Consider the following 21,092-nt stretch of genomic DNA (forward strand, 5'->3'; position numbering starts at 1 on the left):
GGGCACTTTACAGATGTGACTAATGCCCTTAAGATGGGGGAGGCTGTCCTAGGAGATCTTTTTTAATCTCCTAGAGTCTAGTACCTAGTAGTACATCATTATATGGTAGGTTTCTTGCAGCCCTTTGGTGGCCAGGTAGTTTTTAATTTTGTAGAGACGGGGGTCTCCCAGTGTTACCCAGGCTGGTCTTGAAGTTCTGGGTTCTAGCAATCCTCCTGCTTCGGCCTCCCAAAGTGCTGAGATTATCGGTGTGAGCCACTGTGCCCGGCCTAGTCCAGTGGTTTGAAGTTTGAAGTTTGAAGTTACCAGTTACCTATTATGACCATTTTGAGTTTTTTGATGAAAAGGACTGGATGAACTAGTTGCCAGATATACCCTCCCCGCAAGCAATACAATGAATCCACCTGCCGTATGAAGTTACTTGCTACCAATCAGTCTAATTTTAGAGAACATCTGCCTCAAATAACTAGGCTAGTATTAGGAGAGTTGAATTTCTTCCCCACAGCTGCTAGAGAGTAGGACCCAGGACCACAGAAGTCATTCCTAGTTCAGGCCGATAAATGCATTAGCATACAGCTGGACCCTCTGTTGCATGGGGCAGGCATTCAGACGATTCTCATAGGTTTGTAGCTAAAACATATCCCTGAGAATCGTCATTTGATCTGTCAGGAGTCTTCTCAGCCCCTGCGTGGGGACAAACACCCTCCCCTCAGCATTTTCCCGTCTTTTTAGGCCAGCTCCCCACCCACTGCAGTTCAAGGCTTGCAGCCCTAGCTCCAACCGGCTGGGGGTTGAGGGCTTGACCCCGAGTGAGAAGAGTGGCCTGAGCATCAATCACCTCAGTACCGTGATATTCCTAGTACAAAGCTTTATTTTACGTAACATATGGCTGCTCCTCTGTGCCCCAGACGGGACATTAGGTCCATTTCTACGGGGAGCTGCCCCTGGGCGCGCCTGGGGCTGCACTCGGGGCACGCGGGCGCCGTTGTGCAGCCGGCACCTCTGGGCCAGCCCCGCGGCTTGGAGAAGGGGCTTTGCACACGCCGCCGCTGTTTGTCCCCGCGCGGCCCCCGTCCACCGGCCTGCGGCTGCTCTGCGGACCGAAAAGTTTCTCCCGGTGCAGAATTCCGGGCTCAGCGACAGCCTGCGCCAAGTGTGCGCACCTGTAGGAGACCCGCCCGTCCGCCGGCCGCGGTGAGTGGTCCCTGGAGTCACAGCTTAGGGCGGGCCCGAGGGATGGGGCGGGTGGCCCGGGGCGCAGCCGGCCCAGGCCATTGCTATGGCAACGTGGTGGGCAAACGGGCCTCTGGGTCTCTCGCTGCCGGTCGGCTGGCGACCTCCCAGCGGACGGACCGGGCTGAACCCGCGGACCCCTGCGAGTGTCTCCCGGGACCCAGCCGTTGGGACCCCATTTCCCCCGGGTCCGGTATTTGGGGTGGTCTCTGTCTGCCCCGGTTCATCTCCACCGTCTCACCTCCACTCCATCTTGGGACGTGAAACTTTTTGAAAGTATAAAGCGAACTTACTGTAGGGTAAGTGTGTGGGAAACAGCCTTAGAACTTCTGAAGGTGTGTTTCTTTTTTAAAATCTCCTAGAGCCTGGTACCTAAGTAGGACCTCATTATATGGTAGGTTTCTTGTTGCCCTTAAGATAGTCTCTTACACGTAGAGGATGCACATAAGAGGTGATAGGATGACATAAAGCAGCCCCGTACTGGCTGTGTGGACAGGTAATTTAAGCACTCTCCCTCAGCTTTCTAAATGTAGATTATAATTTCTCATAAGGTCGTGGGTTTCAGTGAACCTATATGTGAAGCTCTTTTGTGAACCGTACATGTAAAAAGCACTTGAGCATTAGTTGTAAGGGATATTTGCATGCTAAAAGTGGTCTGGTGCTCCCCGTCCCATATCACCAGCTAAGGAGGACCTTCTTTTTTGACCACCAAATGACTCCAGTATCCAACCAGAAAATAGGATGGTCCTGCCTTGGAAGAGGGCTCTGTGAATGGAAAGGAACATCAAGAAGTTTTGAACCCAAACTCTTTCCTTGTTCTCCAGGTCCATGCCTTTAGACTGTGATGGATATGCAGATATATCGCACATTGAAATTTTTAGCTTGTGTAAATCTCAGTTGCACTCTCAATGAGTCATACCAACCTCTATCTAGTTTGCAAATCAGAAATCTTGGCCTCATCCTTGATACCTGGTACTTTCTTCCTTTCCATATCTAAACAATCGTCAAGTTCTATTCATTTTATCTTCAAACCAAATCTCAAGTCTGAGTATCTGTGTCTCTGCTACTATCACCCTAGACCAGTCTACCATTATCTGTTGTCCAGTAGTAGCCTCTTAACTAATCTAAAGGTATTTACCCTTTCCTTTCAATATTCCCATCCATTCTTTGCCCTGCAGCAGCAGTAGTGTTTTAACAACTAACATTTGATTATGCTACCTCCACCGCTCCTCTAGCTCAAAATCCATCATGGCTTCTCGTTATTCTTAGGATGAAGACAAAACTCTTAATGTGGCCTAGAAGTTGGGTGACCATGTACATGACCACCCAGACCAAGATATTTTTGAGAGTAATAGAAAGTACCAGCTGACCAACATGGTGAAACCCTGTCCCTACTAAAAAATACAAAAATTAGCTGGGTGTGGTGGCGCGGGCCTGTAATCCCAGCTTCCCAGGAGGCTGAGGCAGTCTGAGAATCGCTTGAACCCGGGAAGCCGAGGTTGCTGCGAGCCGAGATCATGCCACTGCACTCCAGCCTGGGCAACAGAGTGAGACTTTGTCTCAAAAAAAAAAAAAAAAAAAAAAAAAAGTTATTATTTATACTAGGACAAAAAGTCTAACCTGGGTCTCTGTCAGGCAAACTGAGGCAAATGGTTATTCTATATTGGCTTCTTTTCAGACTTTTGTGCCACTTTCCCTCCTACACAGGGCTGTTGCATATGATAGTCTCCCTGCCAGATGTGCTCTTCCTTCTTCTCTTCTAACTCTTATTCACATCTCAGATCAAATATTTCCTCAGGAAAACTGCTTCTGACTGTCTAGGACAAACCTGCTTAACATAGGTTCTTCTGACACCAGTGATTTCTCCTTAGTAGCACTTAATCACAATCGCAATTTAAAATTTGTCTGTGTAAATACTTGAATGATAAGCATTTTCCTATGTCATTAAACAGTCTCTGAAAATATCACATAGTGGTTAGGAGCTCAGGCGGACAGCTTAGATCTGAATCCCAGCTCTGTCACAATTCCTTATCTGAAAACTTATGATGCTAGTGGTGTTTTAAAATTCAGAATTTTCACTTTATCGGAAGATGACATGGTATAGACACTGTATCATGTCTAGTGGGGTCTGGGGCAGCACCTTGTAATCAAACACATTAACTTCTCTTTAGTAAAATGAATTCGCCCTAAGTAGGACAGAGATAATACATTGTTTCATTGTCAGTTTAGATCTCGTTTTGCAAATGAGTTTGCCACAGGTTTATGAAAACACTTGACTCTTGTTGGAGGCCTAGGTGGGAGGATCGCTTGAGGCTAAGAGTTTGATACCAGCTTGGGTAGCATAATAAGACCCATCTCTACAAAACTTTTTAAAAATTAGCCAGGTGTGGTGGTGTGCATCTGTGGTCCCAGCTACTCAGAAGGCTGAGGTGGGAGGATCTCTTGAGCCCCAGAGCAAACCCCAGGCTGCAGTGAGCTATATGATTGCACCACTGCAGTCCAGTCTGGGTGACAGAGTGAGACCCTGTCTCTGAAAAAAAGGAAAAAAAAAGAAAAAAAAAAAAAAGAAAACACTTGATTTTCTGAGATTTTTGGATTTTAGAATTTCAGATGAGGATGAGAATTTCAGATGTGATTCTGCTTTAGTGTAACCTTGAGCCAATCATTTAACTCCTCTGGCCTCAGATTCCTCAACTGTAAAATGGAGATGATACTAATACCTGCCTATGTCACAGGCTCCATGTCATGCTGTTTTGAGAAGTAAATGAGTTAGTACATGTTAACTGTGTAGAACAGGGAATGGTCCTTCGTCAGTACTATAAAAAGGTCAGTTCTCATATCATTTTTATTAGCTCAGTAGTAACCCACACTATGGATGAAACATAATTTATTTGCAATTTACTTATTGTTGAATATTTAGACTTCAGGTACAAAATGTAATAATGGATGTCTTTACACTTAAATCTTTTTGCTACATTTTTGATTACTTCAGGTCAGTTCCTAGGCTGGGGATGGGGACGCATGCATGTAAAACCAGCACTTTTGGAGGCTGAGGTGGGAGGATCACTGAGGCCAGGAGTTTGAGACCAGTCTGAGCAACATAGCAAGACCCTATCTCTAAAAAAAAAAAAAAAAAATTAGCCAGGTGTGGTGGCATGCACCTGTAGCCAGCCCCTAATGCTCAGAAGGCTGAGGTGGGAGGATCTCTTTGACCCAGGAGTCTGAGGCTACAGTGAACTTGCCACTGCATTCCAGCCTGGGCAATGGAGTGAGACCCTGTCTCAAAAAAAAAAAAAAAAAAAATCAGTTCCCAAAAATGAAATTATAGGGAGGTCAAAGGGCAGGGACATTGTGAATGCTCTCAAAACATCGAAACATTGCCATACTGTTTTTCAGAAAGATTATGCCAATTTGCATTGCCACCGTCAGTTTGATGACATCCATATTAGCATTATTATTTTAAAAACTTTGCTAATTTCACAGATAAAAATGGCACCTCCTGGCCGGGCGTGGTGGCTTACACCTGTAATCCCAACACTCTGGGAGGCCGAGGTGGGCAGATCACGAGGTCAGGAGATCAAGACCATCCTGGCTAACACGGTGAAACCCCATCTCTACTAAAAATACAAAAAATTAGCCAGGCGTGGTGGTGGCCATCTGTAGTGCCAGCTGCTTGGGAGGCTGAGGCAGGAGAATGGCGTGAACCCGGGAGGCGGAGCTTGCAGTGAGCCGAGATCGCACCATTGCACTCCAGCCTGGGTGACAGAGTGAGACTCTATCTCAAAAAAAAAAAAAAAAAAAAAATTAAATAAATAAATAAAATAAAATAAAATGGCACCTCCTTATTTTAACTCACATCTGTCATTATTAATATGTTTTAAGTGTTAAGAAATCTTATTGTTAGCTATTGGCTATTTCTTTTTTGTGAATTGCCTACAAAAGCTTTTTGATGGTTTTTGTGTTAGAGTCTTAGTTTTTTCTTATCAATTGTTTAATTGTTTGATTTTTATCTTCCCCAGCCCAGGCAGGAGCCACTATTCTGGGCTTTGGCTGGAATTAGTTGGATAAATTATCCCTGAAGCATGGGGCGAGTTGTTACTTGCCTGTAGGCTACATGGCAAGGTAGAAAACTTTCAGAGGCTGTTTCTTGGGGGAAAAATCTGGAATCAAGACCGGGCTGATTGCTTGTTTATCTGAACTTTGAGTCAAACAGGGCTTGGAAGAAAGAGAGCATCCAGGTAGGAGGCAAAAACCAAGACAGATAAGGAAAGGCAGAATAATTTTCAAAGCTGGAGGAGAGAAGCTGCAATCTCTTTTTTTGTGGAGACATTGCAGTTTCCTGTATGGAGGACGAGGGAATGCTGGGGGCACTGTCTTGGCCACGCACTGAACCGTGTGAACTCTTGATATAATGAGGATATTAACCCTTCTATGTGGGTTTTCCCCACAATTGCCCTTTCATTTATGATGGCTTATGATTTATAGAAATTAAAACAATTTTATGTTGTCTGCCTGTTGATCTTTTCCTTTATGATCCATTGCTTTTATTCTTAGAAAGTCCTTCCCATGAAGAGAACAGCTACCTATCTGCATTTTCTTTAAAAATGTTATTTTGTAATGTCAGCAAATCAAGAGGTAAAATAAGTACAAGAAAGCTGAGTAGTGTGATGATGTCCAATAAAAAACCTAAAAGAGGATGATACAAAGGTGGGTACTTGTGTCTTCCTCATGTGTCCTTGAATCAAGGAGTAGAAAAGAGCTTATACTGCTTGCTGTAAGGGAGATTTAGGAAGGCTGTTTCTGACAGTTGTTTGAACTGATGGCTGTTTCAACCATTGACTTATCTGTCACACATTGTAGAAGCTTATCCTTAGAGACTTACAGAAGAAGTATCCTTCTGAAAGAAAAGATGTGTTCTCTGGAGCTATTTTCTACTTTTATTCATCTGATGATACTGTGTAGTACTTCAAACACCTCTAGTTGTTAAATACTGAGAAATAACTTCCCTGTTTTCAGAAAGAGGCTTACAAAATGGAAAATGCAATATAAAATTAATTGCTGACTTTTTTGGCGTTGTTAAATTGGTATGCCTTAAGATGCGATTCAGAAAGAATTTCCTTTCCTGCTGAACTCCACTATATATGAGTGAGGCTAATTGTGTTTTGTTTATCTTAGAGCTCTAGAATATGAAGAATGGACATCTTATTGTTAAGCTTTATTAATATATATTTTCTTAGTTTATTAACTAAAATAAATTGTAGAGTGCGTAAGAAATGACTAACCTCACAAATCCCACAGTTTTATTGACCTGAAGTTGTTTTATATTAAAAGGTTTACAAGGTGAGGGGCAGTAATTTTAATAATTAGAATGTCCTTTCTACATATAATGGACTAATGATCTTTCTTAACCATTGACTTGTCAGTTAAGGTCAATAAGGATGTGGTATTACATTAGAAATAAACTAAGAAAAAACAATTTTCTATTGATAAAGATAAGTTCACTTAGGAATACTATTATTGATCCTTATTTTTGATAAAGTTATTTAGTAAACAATATTGACTATTATAAACATTCATTCAATAAATATTTATGGGGTGCTGATCATATGGTAGGCATAGTTCTAGAATATTGTATTATATCTTTACTTTTATAGTGTATGTGTGAAAAGTTTGCTTGTGATTCAGTATTCTTAACATGAGTTGATGATTATTTGGAAAAACTGGCCATTTGGACTTACACATATTAATTCAGAGACTTATAAAAAAGCCTTAAGTAAAATGTTCATGCAGTCTCCAAGGTTGAGATGTTGGAAATTGAAAGTTCTACTCTGTTACTTTGTCATTATCATGGTAGAATGCTTGTCTACAACAGAGCTCACTGGGAGAGAATCCATTTACCATTTACCAAAGGCAGTGCATCTGAGGCTCAGGTTCTTAGACTTGAATTCTTTCAAGTTTGTTTGCTGCCAGCAAATCTAACATTGAGGCTCTTACATCTGCTGTAAGGAGCTCAGCTTCCAAACAGCTGAAATATTGGGAAGAAAGCAAATGTTTATCCTTGGATATTTTTCATGGAAATCCAATTAATTTTCTTCTCAGTCTTCTTTATTTTGGTTTTCAGTTTATGGCAATAAAATTCAGCATTTTTCATATTTGTTATTATAAAAGTAAACACCAGTATCCAGCAGTGATTTTCAAGTTAACTTCTTTATTGCTTTTCTGTCATATCTCTTTGATGGTACATATAATATGTAAACTTGGCTCCTTTTTATAGTTACACCTCACTTTTTTATTGAGATATAATTTACATACCATAACATTCACCCTTTTAAAGTACACACTAGTTAAACAGTAGTGACACTAGCAATCATAACTACTATTTAATTCCAGAACATTTTTATCACCCCCAAGAAGAACCCTCACATCCAATAGCAGTCATGCCTTGTTCTCCCTTTCCCTGAGCCCCTGGCAAACATCAGTCTTTCTCTAGATTTGCCTCTTATGGAAATTTTATATAAATAGAATTATACAATATGTGGCATTTTGCATCTGACTTCTTTCACTTTAGCATGATGTTTTCAAAGTTCATTTCTGTCGTAGTATGTATCAGTCCTTTATTCCTTTTTATGACCAAATAGAATTCCATTGTATGGTACATTTTGTATATCCAATCATCAGTTGATGACCATTTGGGTGATTTTCATTTTTTTTTTTTTGTATTTTGAGTAATACTGCTAAGAATATTCATGTACAAGTTTTTGTGTGAACATGTATTATCAGTGTTCCTGGGTTCTCTAGGAGTGGAATTGCTGATTATATGGTAACTCTGTGTTTAACTTTTTGAGGAACTGTCAAACTGTTTTCCAAAGTGGCTGTACTATTTTGCATTCCCAACAGCAATGTATGAGGGTTCTGATTTTTCCATAGCTTCACTAGAACTTGTTACTGTCTTTCTGAGTATAGCCATCCCAGTATGTGTGAAGTGGTATTTCATTATGGTTTTGATTTACATTTTCCTGATAACTAATGATGTTAGGATCTTTTCATGTGTTAATATGGAAGATCTGCAATTTGTATATCTTCTTTGGAGAAATACCTATTCAAATATTTTGTCTGTTTTTAATTTGGGTTGTCTTTTTCTTGTTCAGTTGTAAGAGTTATTTATGTAGTCCAGATATTAGACTCTTCTCAGATAATTGATTTGCAAATATTTTCTTGCATTTCGTAGATTGTCTTTTTACTTCCTTGGTAGTGTTCCTTGAAGCACAAAAATTTTTAATTTTATAAAGTCCAATATATTTTTTCTTCGGTTTAGGTGCCATATCTAAAATACACTATTGCCTAATACGAGGTCATAAAGATTTACCCGTATGTTTTCTTCTAAAAGTTCTGTAATTTTAGCTCTTATATTTAGATTCTGGATCCATTTTGAGTTAATTTTTGTTTATGATTTGAAGTAGATGTCCAGATTCGTTCTTTTATGTGTAGCTATTCAGTTGTCCTGTTTCTTGTACACTTCATTTCACTTGTTAAAGTCAACTCGTCAGGCATGTTTTGGGGAGACAAAATTTGGCTGATTCCTTGTCACTCCAGTTATATGCCACCATCCTACACAGAGGACATTCCAGGCAAAGAACCATTCCATATTGCTAACAGGACTTTGGCTCCAAGTTTCCATGTAGGGATATAATTTGGTGAATTAGTGCTATGGATTGAATGTTTGTGTCCCCTCAGAATTCATATTTTGAGGTCTAAATCCCCAGTGTGATGGTATTTTGGGGCATTTGAAAGGTAATTAGGTCATGAGGGTACAGCCCTCATGAATGGTACTAGTGACCTTATAAGGGGATGGAAAGATGAGAGTGCTCTCTGTTCTCCACCATGCGAGGACACAGCAGGAAGATGGCCATCTGCAAACCAGGAAGAGTACCCCCACCAAGCATCAGATCTGTTGGTGTCCTGGTCTTGGACTTCTCAGCCTCCAGAACTGTGAGAAATAAATGTTTGTTGTTTAAGCCACCCAGTTGATGGTATTCTGTTAGAGCAGCCTGAACTAAGATAATTGGTCTGTTGAGGATGTAAGCTTCAAGTCTGCTTCCCTGTCTAATCTCACTTAAGGCCTCTAAGTAGACCTGTATAGGTGCCTCTTTGCCGTCTTTTTTTCAGGATTGTAATCTGATTCCCACTTGACCCCTTGGTGAAAGGGAAGAGCAAAGGAAGGATTGCCCTCTCCCAAGGTGAAAAGGCCTTAAGATTTTCCTTACAGCCTCATGGGAGAAACAGGAAGGGCCATGAGAACCTTTCCACAAAGAAAAGATGATGATCCTCAAGGGAAGAAAGAACTTTTCATTTTTTTTTTTTTTTAACCTTCCATTGAAAACTCCTTCTTCTGGAATTGTGATCCAGTTGAACTGTGGCTTGTTCAGAACTCCTTTTCTTGGAGTGGAATGATAGGGAGGTGTGCCTCGTGTTCTTCCCAGAGGTTCAAGTGTGCAGTGGGAAAAAGCTTAGGATCGGTGAGCTCAGGCTCACCTGGGTTCAAATTTTGGTCCTGCATTTCTAGCTTTGGTTCCTTTTTCTATGAAATGGGGCTTATAATTATAATTTCCCAGAATTCTGAAAAGCAAATGTCATAGGTAAAGTGCCTAACAAATATGTAGCCCTTCAATAAATGCTAGTTTCCCATCTCTATGTTTTCAAATTTTCTAATAAATTTGTATAAATGCAGTGTAAAAAACTCCATAGAGTCTTAGAGTTGGAAGGGATCTTCATACTTGTTGTTATAAATAATACTTTGCTGAATCTGTTATAGTTCTTTTCATGTTTGTTCACTTAATTTATTGTTTTTGTTGATCACCTACTGTGCATCAGACACCATTCTGTCTGTCACAGATCACTGAGGGAGAGATGCCAGATACATATGACACACAGCCTGGCATGCAGTTGCCACGGCACTCATCCATCACTTCCTTCATTTGAGTCATTCACTTACTAAATTATGAGCCAGATACTATGCTAGGTTTTTGGGATACAAAGATAAAAAGATACACTCCATGTCGAGCTCATAATCTGTTGTGTAGGGAAAAAAAGCCAATAATTTTTTTTTGTTTTTTAGACAGAGTCTTGCTCTGTCACCCAGGCTGGAGTGCAGTGGTATGATCTTGGCTCACTGCAACTTCCACCTCCCAGGTCCAAACGATGCTTCTGCCTCAGCCTCCCGAGTAACTGGGATTACAGGTGCCCGCCACCATGCCCAGCTAATTTTTGTAGTTTCAGTAGAGACAGAATTTCACCATGTTGGCCAGTCTGGTCTCAAACTCCTGACCTCAAGTGATCCGCCCATCTCGGCCTCCCAGCGTGCTGGGATTACAGACGTGAGCCACTGTGCCCAGCCCAAGCCAAGAAATTATAATCCCCTGTGGCAGGTGCTGTAACAGACACATTGGTTGGTGTGAAGGGAGATGGAGGAGAGCACTTCTGTGCCTGCTTAGGGGAAGTCAGGGAGGGATGAGCAAAAGGGAAGAGGAAGCTGAGGCAGAAGGAGCAGCAGACTCAAAGGCCTAGAAGTGGACAAGCATGTAAGTCTTAGAAGACATTGAGGTCTAGAAGAATAATGGCAGACAATAACTCAACAGGCTAGCATGCCATTTTACAAAGAGCCTGTTATGCCAGGTTGAGATTTGAAGTCAGTTTTTTTTTTTTTTTTCGAGATAGAGTCTGGCTCTGTTGCCCAGGCTAGAGTGGAGGGGCATGATCTCGGCTCACTGTAGCCTTTGCCACGTGGGATCAAGCCATCATCCCATCTCAGCCTCCTGAGTAGCTGGAAGCACAGACATGCACTGCCATGCCTGGCTAAATTTTTTGTTTTTCGAGATGGAGTTTTGTTCTTGTTGCCAAGGCTGGAGTGCAATGGCGCGATCTTGGCTCACTGCAAACTCCACCTCCCGGGTTCAAGCAGTTCTCCTGTCTCAGCCTCCCAAGTAGCTGGGGTGATAGGTGTGCCCCACAGTCTCACTCTGTCACCCAGGCTGGAGTGCAGTGGCACAGGCTCAGCTCACTGCAACCTCTGCCTCCCGGGTTCAAGCAATTCTCCTGCCTCAGCCTCCCTAGTAGCTGGGACTACAGGCGCCCACTACCACGCCCGGCTAATTTTGTATTTTTAGTAGGGGTGAGGTTTTACCATGTTGGTCAGGCTGGTCTCAAACTCCTGACCTCAAGTGTTGCCTGCGTTGGCCTCCCAAAGTGCTGGGATTACACGTATGAGCCACTGCGCCTGGTGCTAATTTTTAATTTTTGTATTTTTTGTAGAGACAGGGTTTTGCCATGTTGCTGAGGCTGGTCTTGAACTCCTGGGCTCAAGCAATCTGCCTGTCTCAGCCTCCCAAAGTGCTGGGATTACAGGTGTGAGCCATCAAGCCTGGCCTGAGGTCCATTTTGTTGGATAAGACAGAAACACAATTTGTAGTTAATTAACATCTGTCTTGGACTTGCTCTTCTTGTAAGGCTAGCTTAAAAAAATCATTTTTGGCTGGGCACGCCTGTAATTCCAGCACTTTGGGAGGCCTAGGTGGGCGGGTCACCTGAAGTCAGGAGTTCGAAACCAGCCTGGCCAACATGGTGAAACCGCATCTCTACTAAAAATACAAAAATTAGCTGGGCGTGGTAGTGGGCATGTGTAGTCCCATCCTCTTGGGAGGCTGAGGCAGGAGAATTGCTTGAACCTGGGAGGCGAGGTTGCAGTGAGCTGAGATTGCGCCACTGCACTCCAGCCTGGGTGACAGAGTGAGACTCCACCTCAAAAAAAAAAAAAAAGGTTGGGCGCAGTGGCTCATGCCTGTAATCTCAGCACTTTGGGAGGCCAAGGTGGGTGGATCACCTGAGGTCAGGAGTCTGAGACCAGCCTGGCCAACATGGTGAAACCTCGTCTCTACTAAAAATACAAAAATTGGCTAAGCCTGGTGGTGCATGCCTGTAATTCCAGCTATTTGGGAGGCTGAGGCAGGAGAATCGCTTGAACCAGGGAGGTGGGGGTTGCAGTCAGCTGAGATCGCACCACTGCACTCCAGCCTGGGTGACTCCATCTCAAAGAAAAAAAAAAAAATCATTTTCTTTGTCTTTTGTCTGTAGCATTTTCTCTAAGAATCTGCTATTTTGGGCTTTTTGCCTTCTTCATTGTCTTCATATAGCATCCTGCCTAGATTAACTGCCTGTTTACCTTAGGGTTATAACCTTTCACTTCATGGAGAGCTCCCTCTGTGGCTGTATGCTTTGTCTGAAAGGGTCTATCTCCTGTTTGCCTGGCACTTAGTAACAGGAAAGACCTTTCCTACTGGATGGCTGAGACCTCGTAGAGAGAGAGCTGTTGGAGAAGGGCTAGGTATAAGGGGGAAGATGCCTAAACCAGAGGTTTATCTTCTGGTGCTTCTGATGTTGGCATTATCACAGTCTTGCTCTAATCATCGCCTGTAGTCTCTTACTGATTGGCCTTGCTCCAAGGCTGTGTCTCTCAGGCCTCTCTTGCCCTGCCTTATTTGTGGTATTAATAACTGAGAGTTGAGGAGTGACCCAGCAGCTCAGGAGTTCTGGTCTTGTTGAGCAGCCATCCTTAATGTATCCAGTTACAGTATTCATTCTCTCAAGACACAGCCCGAGCTGGCATTTCAGACATGAAGGAATATGTATGAAGTTCCAGACATCACTCATGTAGGACTTAGTTCTGGAATCCTCCCTACATTATGAATCATTGAAGGAACCGGCATTGAAAGAAGATTGGTGAGAGGTGAGAAGGGAGGGTATGATAGCTATTTGCAAATATTTGAAGAATTGTTCAAGTATAGCAAAGACCCAGATTTTGGTCTTGGGTTCACGCCCTACAATTTACTAGCTTTGTTTTCTTTTTTTTTTTTTTCATCTAAATTCCTTTCAGCCTAAAATCATTCTGCGATTCAATAAATGTAACAGGCAGTGATTGTACTGATTAGATCTGGATCCTTGAGGCAGATTGAGTGGCAGCATTTTAGCTTTTTGAGCTCAGCCACCAGTGAATTGAAATTGTAATAGCTGTATTCATTATACTCAGAATTGAATGTTATTAATAAGCCATTCCTTAGTCCCATATTATCTCTGTTTTACAGACTAATTTTTTCAATAGGATTTCCTTAATTGTCTCAAATGTTTCATTCCTAGAATACTTGAAATGTCTGATTGCTATAATCTCCAGAGAAACTCAACAGTCTTAATTACATCTAGTGTTTTTTTATTTGATTTGATTCTTTAGATGAGATTAGAAGTAACTTACTTCAGAGGATATGATTATTCTCTATATAACTATGCTTATTGTAGATTTAGAAAGTTTTGGTCATATTACACCCACATTATCATTATCTCGGATAATTTAGGCTATGGACTAGCATATAGTGGGTTAACTTCTTTCAGAATGAATGGCTTGATGACACTATTTTTTACTACCTTCCCCCCATCTTTCTTATCATTGTCTTTGGATAGTATTGATTTATACTTTCCATTCATCTAGTCATTTCCATAGTACATGTCAAGACTTGCTGCCTATGAAGCAGAGAGTTCTTGAGTTTGATCCTTTCCTAAATATCTGCTTTCTCATGAGTAATGTCAGTAATTTGTGGAATTTTACTATTAGTACTAGATGCCATTTTTTAGTGGAAATATTGGCAAATTGGATTTCACCCAGAAAGTGAGGGGACTGGGATAGTGAAGACCTTTAAATGATGTGAAGGACAGGTGAGGGTGTTGGGATTGTAGAAAAGGCAACCTCTAGGGCGTATGACCAAGGGGACACATGATCATTTTCTTCATATCTGAAAGGCAGAAACCTGTTAAAGAAGGACTAGGCATATCTGTAAGAATGATGTAATTACATATGATCTGTAAGAAGTTTTATGAGGAGATAATTTTGGCTCGTTTTGAGGAAAAACATTCTGGTGGTGTCCAATGAAATGAGCTTCTTGAGGAAATTAAGGAGTGGGTTCCCTGTCACTGGAAAACTTTAAACAGTGTCCATGTCAGCATCCATCAGATCTTATGTGAAAGAAATTTCATGCTGTGCCAGATGTCCTCATATACTCTTTGTAATTTCTAGATTCTGTGGTTGCTTCTCCACTACTGAGGCTACGTTGTGGCCACTTCTCCACTGTAGGGTTTGCTTTGGTGACTTATATCATTGGTTTTATGTTTCTGAACATACTGTAGCCCAGAAGGCTGTGATGTGGATGAAAACTGTCTGACATAAAAATTTTAAAAGATAATTAAGAGGCTATATACCATGTACATATATACTTATACACATACATATTTGATATGATTAGGCTTTGTGTCCCTACCCAAATCTCATCTTGAATTGTAATTCCCATAATCCCCATAATCCCCACATGTCAAGGGAGACACCAGGTGGAGGTAATTGAATCATGATGATGGTTTCCCTGATGCAGTTCTTGTGATACTGAGTGAATTCTTATGAGATCTGATGGTTTTATAATCGGCTCTTCCCCTCTTCCTGCCACCTTGTGAAGAAAGTGCCTGCTTTCCCTTCACCTTCTGCCATGATTGTAAGTTTCCTGAGGCCTCCCAAGCCATGCTGAACTGTGAGTCAATTAAATCCCTTTCCTTTATAAATTACCCAGACTTGGGCAGTTCTTTATAGCTGCATGAAAACAGACTAATACAACACCTATTTGTTTTGTATAATTGAGAATTACACTTTTTAGTTTTGTTCTTAGTTCCCGTTGTTAAAAAATATCAAGCTATATGCTGTAGAGATCTCTGAGTATCATAAGAAAATGTTTTTTTTGTTCATCAAATTGATTTTTTAAAAAATACAGCTCTGTTAAGTCCTCAAAATAGAGCCAACAAAGAGGTTTTATGGAAGTAGGAATTAAAATTGGTGGTTTTATTGTGAGAGTATTTGCGAAAGACCTATAAATAAAATAGTATGGACATTCAATTAGTGCCTTAGATATTTAAGAATAGGAAGTGGGAGCACTGTAATCATTTTGGAAAATTGTGTTTTCAGACACACTTCCTAATTGAATTGTTGAGTGCTGTATTAGTGGTTTCAAATGGCATTACAATTCATTGCAATTCTGACCTGGGGTAATAGATGTAGAGGTAAAATGAAATCCATCTTCCTGAAGAAGTACTGGTCATATGAAATGCTTAAATCTGATTTTAAAATAAAGCATTAAGTGCAAACTGCTAAGAGTTCAAAAAATACAGGTTCCTTGAAAGAAGATTTAGTACATTTAGCTTTTTCTCATTGTGGATGAAATGCCTTTAAACTGATGCAAGTTATCATGCCAATAAATTAATCAAATAGGGGAAGTTACATATCTTCTCTTTGAAATGGACCCATCCTTCATGGACAGAGAGTTCTCTTTCAGGACAGACTTTATTTCAAACACTTAGAAGACTCCCTCTTTAAGTGTTTGATGTCTTTTCCTAAGTCTTTTCTGGGATGAGTCTTAGCTCAGCGCAGGTTCTTTGATTTGGTATTGTGAAACCGAAAGTCATCATGCTGGAAAAATTCCCTGGTGACTCTCTTACCCAGGCTGGAGTGCAGTGGTGGGATCATGGCTTACAGTAGCCTCGGCCTTCCAGACTCAAGTGATCCTCCTGCTTCAGCCTCCTGAGTTACTAGGACCACAGGCATGCACCAAAATGCCTGGCTTTTTTTTTTTTTTTTTTGTATATATGGGGGTCTCACTATGTTGCCCAGGCTGATAAATTATCTCATATGCAGAAATATACATTTCCAAGCATATATGCAGAAATATGAGGTGTGAATAGGAAAATTGTACAACACTGTGTATATTGGTTGCAGAAAGGTTTCTAAGAAAATGGGCTGAGTTAAGGCTTTCTGTGTGAGGGGGATTGGGTTAAGGTTTGGCTCAAGGTGAGGAATGTGAGTTGGTGGGGAGGAAGGAAAAGGCATCCCAGGAGGAATTTAGAGGGAGGGAATGAATGAAGTAGCAGATACCTTTGCTTGGCTGAGAAGTCTGAGCTTCCAAATGGAAATGTCAGGGATAATAGGCTGAGGAGGAGATAGGGTAGATGGTGGTGATTATAATGTCTTTTTTTTTTTTTTACCAGACCAACTTGCTTCCAGATTGCCTACAGCTGGGGAGACAATACCAACACGAAGACTGCAGATAACCTATGATGAAGTGCTAAGTTGTTTGCTATGGTAGTAGCTGGAATTCAGAGGGGAGAGACTTATGGCTACCAGATCCAAGATAGGTTCTGTGAACAAGGTTTTCTTTTTTTATAATTTACAATTTTTAGTTTCTGTGGGTACATGGTAGGTATATATATTTATAGGATACATGAGATACTTTGATACAGGCATGCAATACATAATAATCACATCGTGGAAAATGGGGTATCTGTGCCCTTAAGCAGTTATCCTTTGTATTACAAATAATCCAGTTATACTCCTTATTTAAAAATGTACAATTAAATTATTTTGACTATAGTCACCCTGTTGTGCTATCAAATACTAGGTCTTATTCATTCGTTCTATTTCTTCATACCCATTACCGATCCCCCTCCCCCTTCCCCCCACTCCATTCTCCTCCCAGCCTCTAGTAACCATCCTTTCTAAAACCATCTAAAAATCAGTTTAATTGTTTTGATTTTTAGATCCCACAAATAGTGAGAACATTTGATGTTTTTCTTTCTGTGCCTGGCTCATTTCATTTAACATAATGACCTCCAGTTCCATCCATGTTGTTGCAAATGACTGGATCTCATTCTTTTTTTATGGCTGAATAATACTCCATTGTGTATATGTACCATGTTTTCTTTATCCATTCATCTATTGATGGACACTTAAGTTGCCCTCAAATCTTGTCTATTGTGAATAGTACTGCAGCAAACATGGGATTGCAAATATTTCTTCCATATACTGACTTCCTTTCTTTTGTGTCTATACCCCGCAGTGGAATTGCTGGATCACATGGTAGCTCTATTTTCAGTTTTTTGAGGAACCTCCAAACTGTTCTCCATAGTGGTTGTACTAATTTACATCCCAACAACAGTGTACGAGGGTTCCCTTTTCTCCACATCTCCTCTAGCATTTGTTATTTCCTGTCTTTTAAAAGCCATTTAAACCGGGGTGAGATGATATCTCATTGTCGTTTGATTTACATTTCTCTGATGATCAGTGATGTTGAACACCTTTTTATTTACCCGTTTGCCATTTGTGTGTCTTCTTTTGAGAAGTGTCTATTCAAATCTTTTGCCCATTTTAAAAATCAGATTATTAGATGTAAATGGGGCTTTAGGTTATATAAGTAAGAGCCTTTTAGGTGAGGGAAAATAGCATACCTGATGACTTCCTTGTAAGAATGTGAATGAAATGAGCAGTAAAATGAGAACATGTGAATTCTAGGCAGCTGTTTTTTTTTTTCTTGTAAAGCATGTGAGTCTTTGGCAAGTCACTTCTCTTCTTTGGCTTTCATTTCATTTATTTATTTCATTATTTAGTATAATTTAAATTCATATTTAACAGGTTGCTCTTAAATTAAAAATATTCATCTACAAGAGGTAAAAATATATGCTCTGATCCCTTCATCATTGTTGAATAAATTACATTGTATTTTAAAGGATCTTCCATTTCTGAGATTCTTATTCTAGGAATTGAACTAAAGTATTTGAAAATACCTTATAAATGTTAAAATAGGGATACAAGTGTAAATTGGTGGCATTTCATTTGGTATTTAGTGTAGTAGAGATTCTGTAGATATGCCTATATATAGTGGCAATAAGGGCTCCACTGAAAGGTTTAGATTTAATCAAAAACCTATACCAATTGTACGATGGTTCCTAATTGCTCTCAAAATCCATACTCTAACTGATTGTTCAGGATCTGGGCCAATCTCTAGTGGTTATAAAATGGACAAAAATGATTGAGTGCCACACATTTTTTTTTTTTTTTTTTTTTTTTTTTTTTGAGACGGAGTCTCGCTCTGTCACCCAGACTGGAGTGCAGTGGCCGGATCTCAGCTCACTGCAAGCTCCGCCTCCCAGGTTCCCGCCATTCTCCTGCCTCAGCCTCCCGAGTAGCTGGGACTACAGGCGCCGCCACCTCGCCCGGCTAGTTTTTTGTATTTTATTTTTAGTAGAGACGGGGTTTCACAGTGTTAGCCAGGATGGTCTCGATCTCCTGACCTCGTGATCCGCCCGTCTCGGCCTCCCAAAGTGCTGGGATTACAGGCTTGAGCCACCGCGCCCGGCCGAGTGCCACACATTTTAAAAGAACTAGCAAAATTTTTTCATTCAGAATAAGATAAAAGAGAAAAAGGAAATGGTAATGACTATAACTTGGTGATTTCCAAGTCTGCAGTACCATTTAAAAGATAACACTAAATAATAATAATTGCCAGGTACTGTACTAATTGTTTTATGTATTTGATTGGTTTTAGTTCTCACAGTGACTATCATTACTTCCATTTTACAGATGAGGAAACTGGGGCTTGGAGAACTTGCCTAACTTACACACTGGTCAATGGAAGAATGGAGACTTAAACCCAGATTTTCTTATCCAACAGAGCCTCTGCATATAATTATTACCCTATATATTCTTTTAAAATTTAATTAGTTTTTAGATAGATAATAGTTGGACTTGGTATATACTTTTAAAAAAGAAGAGTATATAGTAAAATAGTCTTCCTTTTGTCTCTGTGGCCTTGATATCCATTTCATTTCCCTGGAGCCAAGTAACAATTGAATATGCTTTCAGAGATGTGTGTGTGTGTGTGTGTGTGTAAATTACATGTACAAAAATGTACATATGTGGTATACACATAGTATATTATATATAAATAAAATGTTACCCTTGTTTTATACAAGTGGTAGTATACTGTAGTTGCTATCTTGCACTTTGATTTTTTTTTTGCCTAAAAATATCTTAGATATTGTTGTAGTTTAAAAAAAAAACTCTCTTCATTTTTTAAATTGCTGCATAGTATTCCACTGTGTAGATGTACCACAACTTACTTAAATAGTTCCCTATTGAAGGGTATTTGAACATTTTCCAGTATTGTGCTATTATTGCAAGTGATGCTGTCATAGGTAACTTTTAATTTATGTTATTTTATACATGTGTAAATTCATTGTATATGTTAAACAAGAAACTAGGAGATTACTATGAACATGGTGAAATTCACTAATAAAGAAGGTTTTTCTTCCCAGTACAGGTGTGTGATAAATCATAAACATGTGAGTGCTTTTCTATCAGCAGAGCTCCATATCAGGCACTGTAATCATATATATGTACGGGTTTGTAGATTTCAAAATGAGGAAAGAGAAGATTATGGCATAGTTTATTGACTTGTAGTGAGAGATGTCTGCATATGAGCAGACATTTACTCAACAGAGTGAAACTTTCATTCCTAAAGAAAAATGACTCATTGCTGCATGGAAGAACTTCCCTGGAGAGGCACTGTTGCATTTGACCTTTATTAGGGTTATGGTATGATTCTTGCTCAGGAAAGTTACCCTATAAAAATGGTTATAATGGCTCTGTTACCATTGAGTATATCCAGAAAATGGGCAAAAGGAGATTTTTAATATTTGTATATAAATTGAAGAGAGCCAAAGTAAGCTTGTGTATAAAGAACTGCAGAGCAGTAAGATAGAATAGAGTGTAAATGGTATGTATACTTACACCTTCATAGCTTCTGCATTGGTAGAATATAAGGTTGAATGTGAAAATAAATGTTAATATTACACAGTACTTTGCATTTTTCCTGTTACTGAGTGGGTAATTACTATGTCCAGTAGTGGTTCTAGAGATTTTAAAAAGAATATGTATAGTAAAGAAAAATAATATATTTATGTGCCCAGATAAACAAGTTCAAGGAAGGTGACATGGCAGAATCAAGAAACATAACTAAGATTATTCTGCTTATAACATGTAGCATAAGTAGTAAATAATAAGTAAAGTATATGAAAAGTCATCTAGGCTTTTGAACTTTGAGTTAAGACTTAGTTTGATTTGTCCTGCTAATATTCTGATTTATTACTGAATTCTTGAAATAGCTTTGATTTTTCCTTCTGCTATTTTTTGTTTCTTAGAATCTATGGTTAATGAATTCTGGAGTACAGTATAAAGTCACTTTGATTATTGAAGAATTTAAAATCTGTTATCCAGAAATATAGCTTTTTAGTTTATTTGTATTGTGTTTGAGACATAATTGAATATAAAAGAGTGATACTGCCATATTTTGATAGTTGTATCATATTAGATACCATAGTGCCCTCTGCTAACTATTGACTAGACACATTTCAGGGCTCCTATCCTCCCAAATCTTCTTCTAAATGAATCTCCGTGGCAGGACATGGTGACTCATGCTTGTAATCCCAGCACATTGGGAGGCTAAGACAGGAGGATCACTTATAGCATATAATTTATTTATTGTATGGAACGTTATTGTATGGAACGTTAAATCCCAGGGAAGTAGAGCAGTTCTTTCATGTCTTATTCAAGGTTTGTTTAAAGTCATCCAGTAGTCTTTTGAGAATTGATAAAGCTTTGGAACATCTATCACTTGTTTCATTTTATAGCATTGTTGTTAGGAGTTTGGCATGTTAGCAAATTTCTGGTTTTGAAGCCTGTCTCTGTCATTTATTAGCTGTGTGGCCTTGTGCAAATTACTGAACCTCTCTGTGTCTTATTTCATGATCTGTAAAGTGGGAATAGTAGTAGAACCCATCTTATGGAGTTGTTATAAGAATTAAGTGAGACAATATTCTCAAAGTACTTAGGCCAGTTCCTGGCACAAAAAAAGATATTTAATAAATGTTAGCTGTTATTATTCAGTATGAGA

The 21,092-nt window shown here is 39.8% G+C and overlaps 1 protein-coding gene across 10 annotated transcripts in view; it reads left to right on the forward strand.

Annotated features, from left to right (window-relative positions):
• Positions 1-1,027: 1,027 nt before the first annotated feature.
• STK33 (serine/threonine kinase 33) overlaps positions 1,028-21,092 on the forward strand; it is a 247,396-nt gene continuing 227,331 nt past the window's right edge. For 4 of the 10 annotated variants that reach the window (XM_033205712.1, XM_033205718.1, XM_033205715.1 and 1 more), the window contains exons 1-2: positions 1,028-1,194; positions 16,354-16,514. Coding sequence is in view for 2 of the 10 variants with exons in the window: in XM_033205717.1 (XP_033061608.1) it covers positions 16,479-16,514 (36 nt within the window). In the remaining 8 variants the exon portion in view is untranslated. Of the gene's footprint in view, positions 1,195-1,301; positions 1,533-16,353; positions 16,515-21,092 lie in introns of those variants that run through there. The other 6 variants (XM_033205720.1, XM_033205721.1, XM_033205714.1 and 3 more) reach the window with 4 other exon arrangements.

Source organism: Trachypithecus francoisi, unplaced genomic scaffold (assembly GCF_009764315.1).
Source record: "Trachypithecus francoisi isolate TF-2019V2 unplaced genomic scaffold, Tfra_2.0 Lachesis_group8, whole genome shotgun sequence".
Lineage (NCBI taxonomy): Eukaryota > Metazoa > Chordata > Mammalia > Primates > Cercopithecidae > Trachypithecus > Trachypithecus francoisi.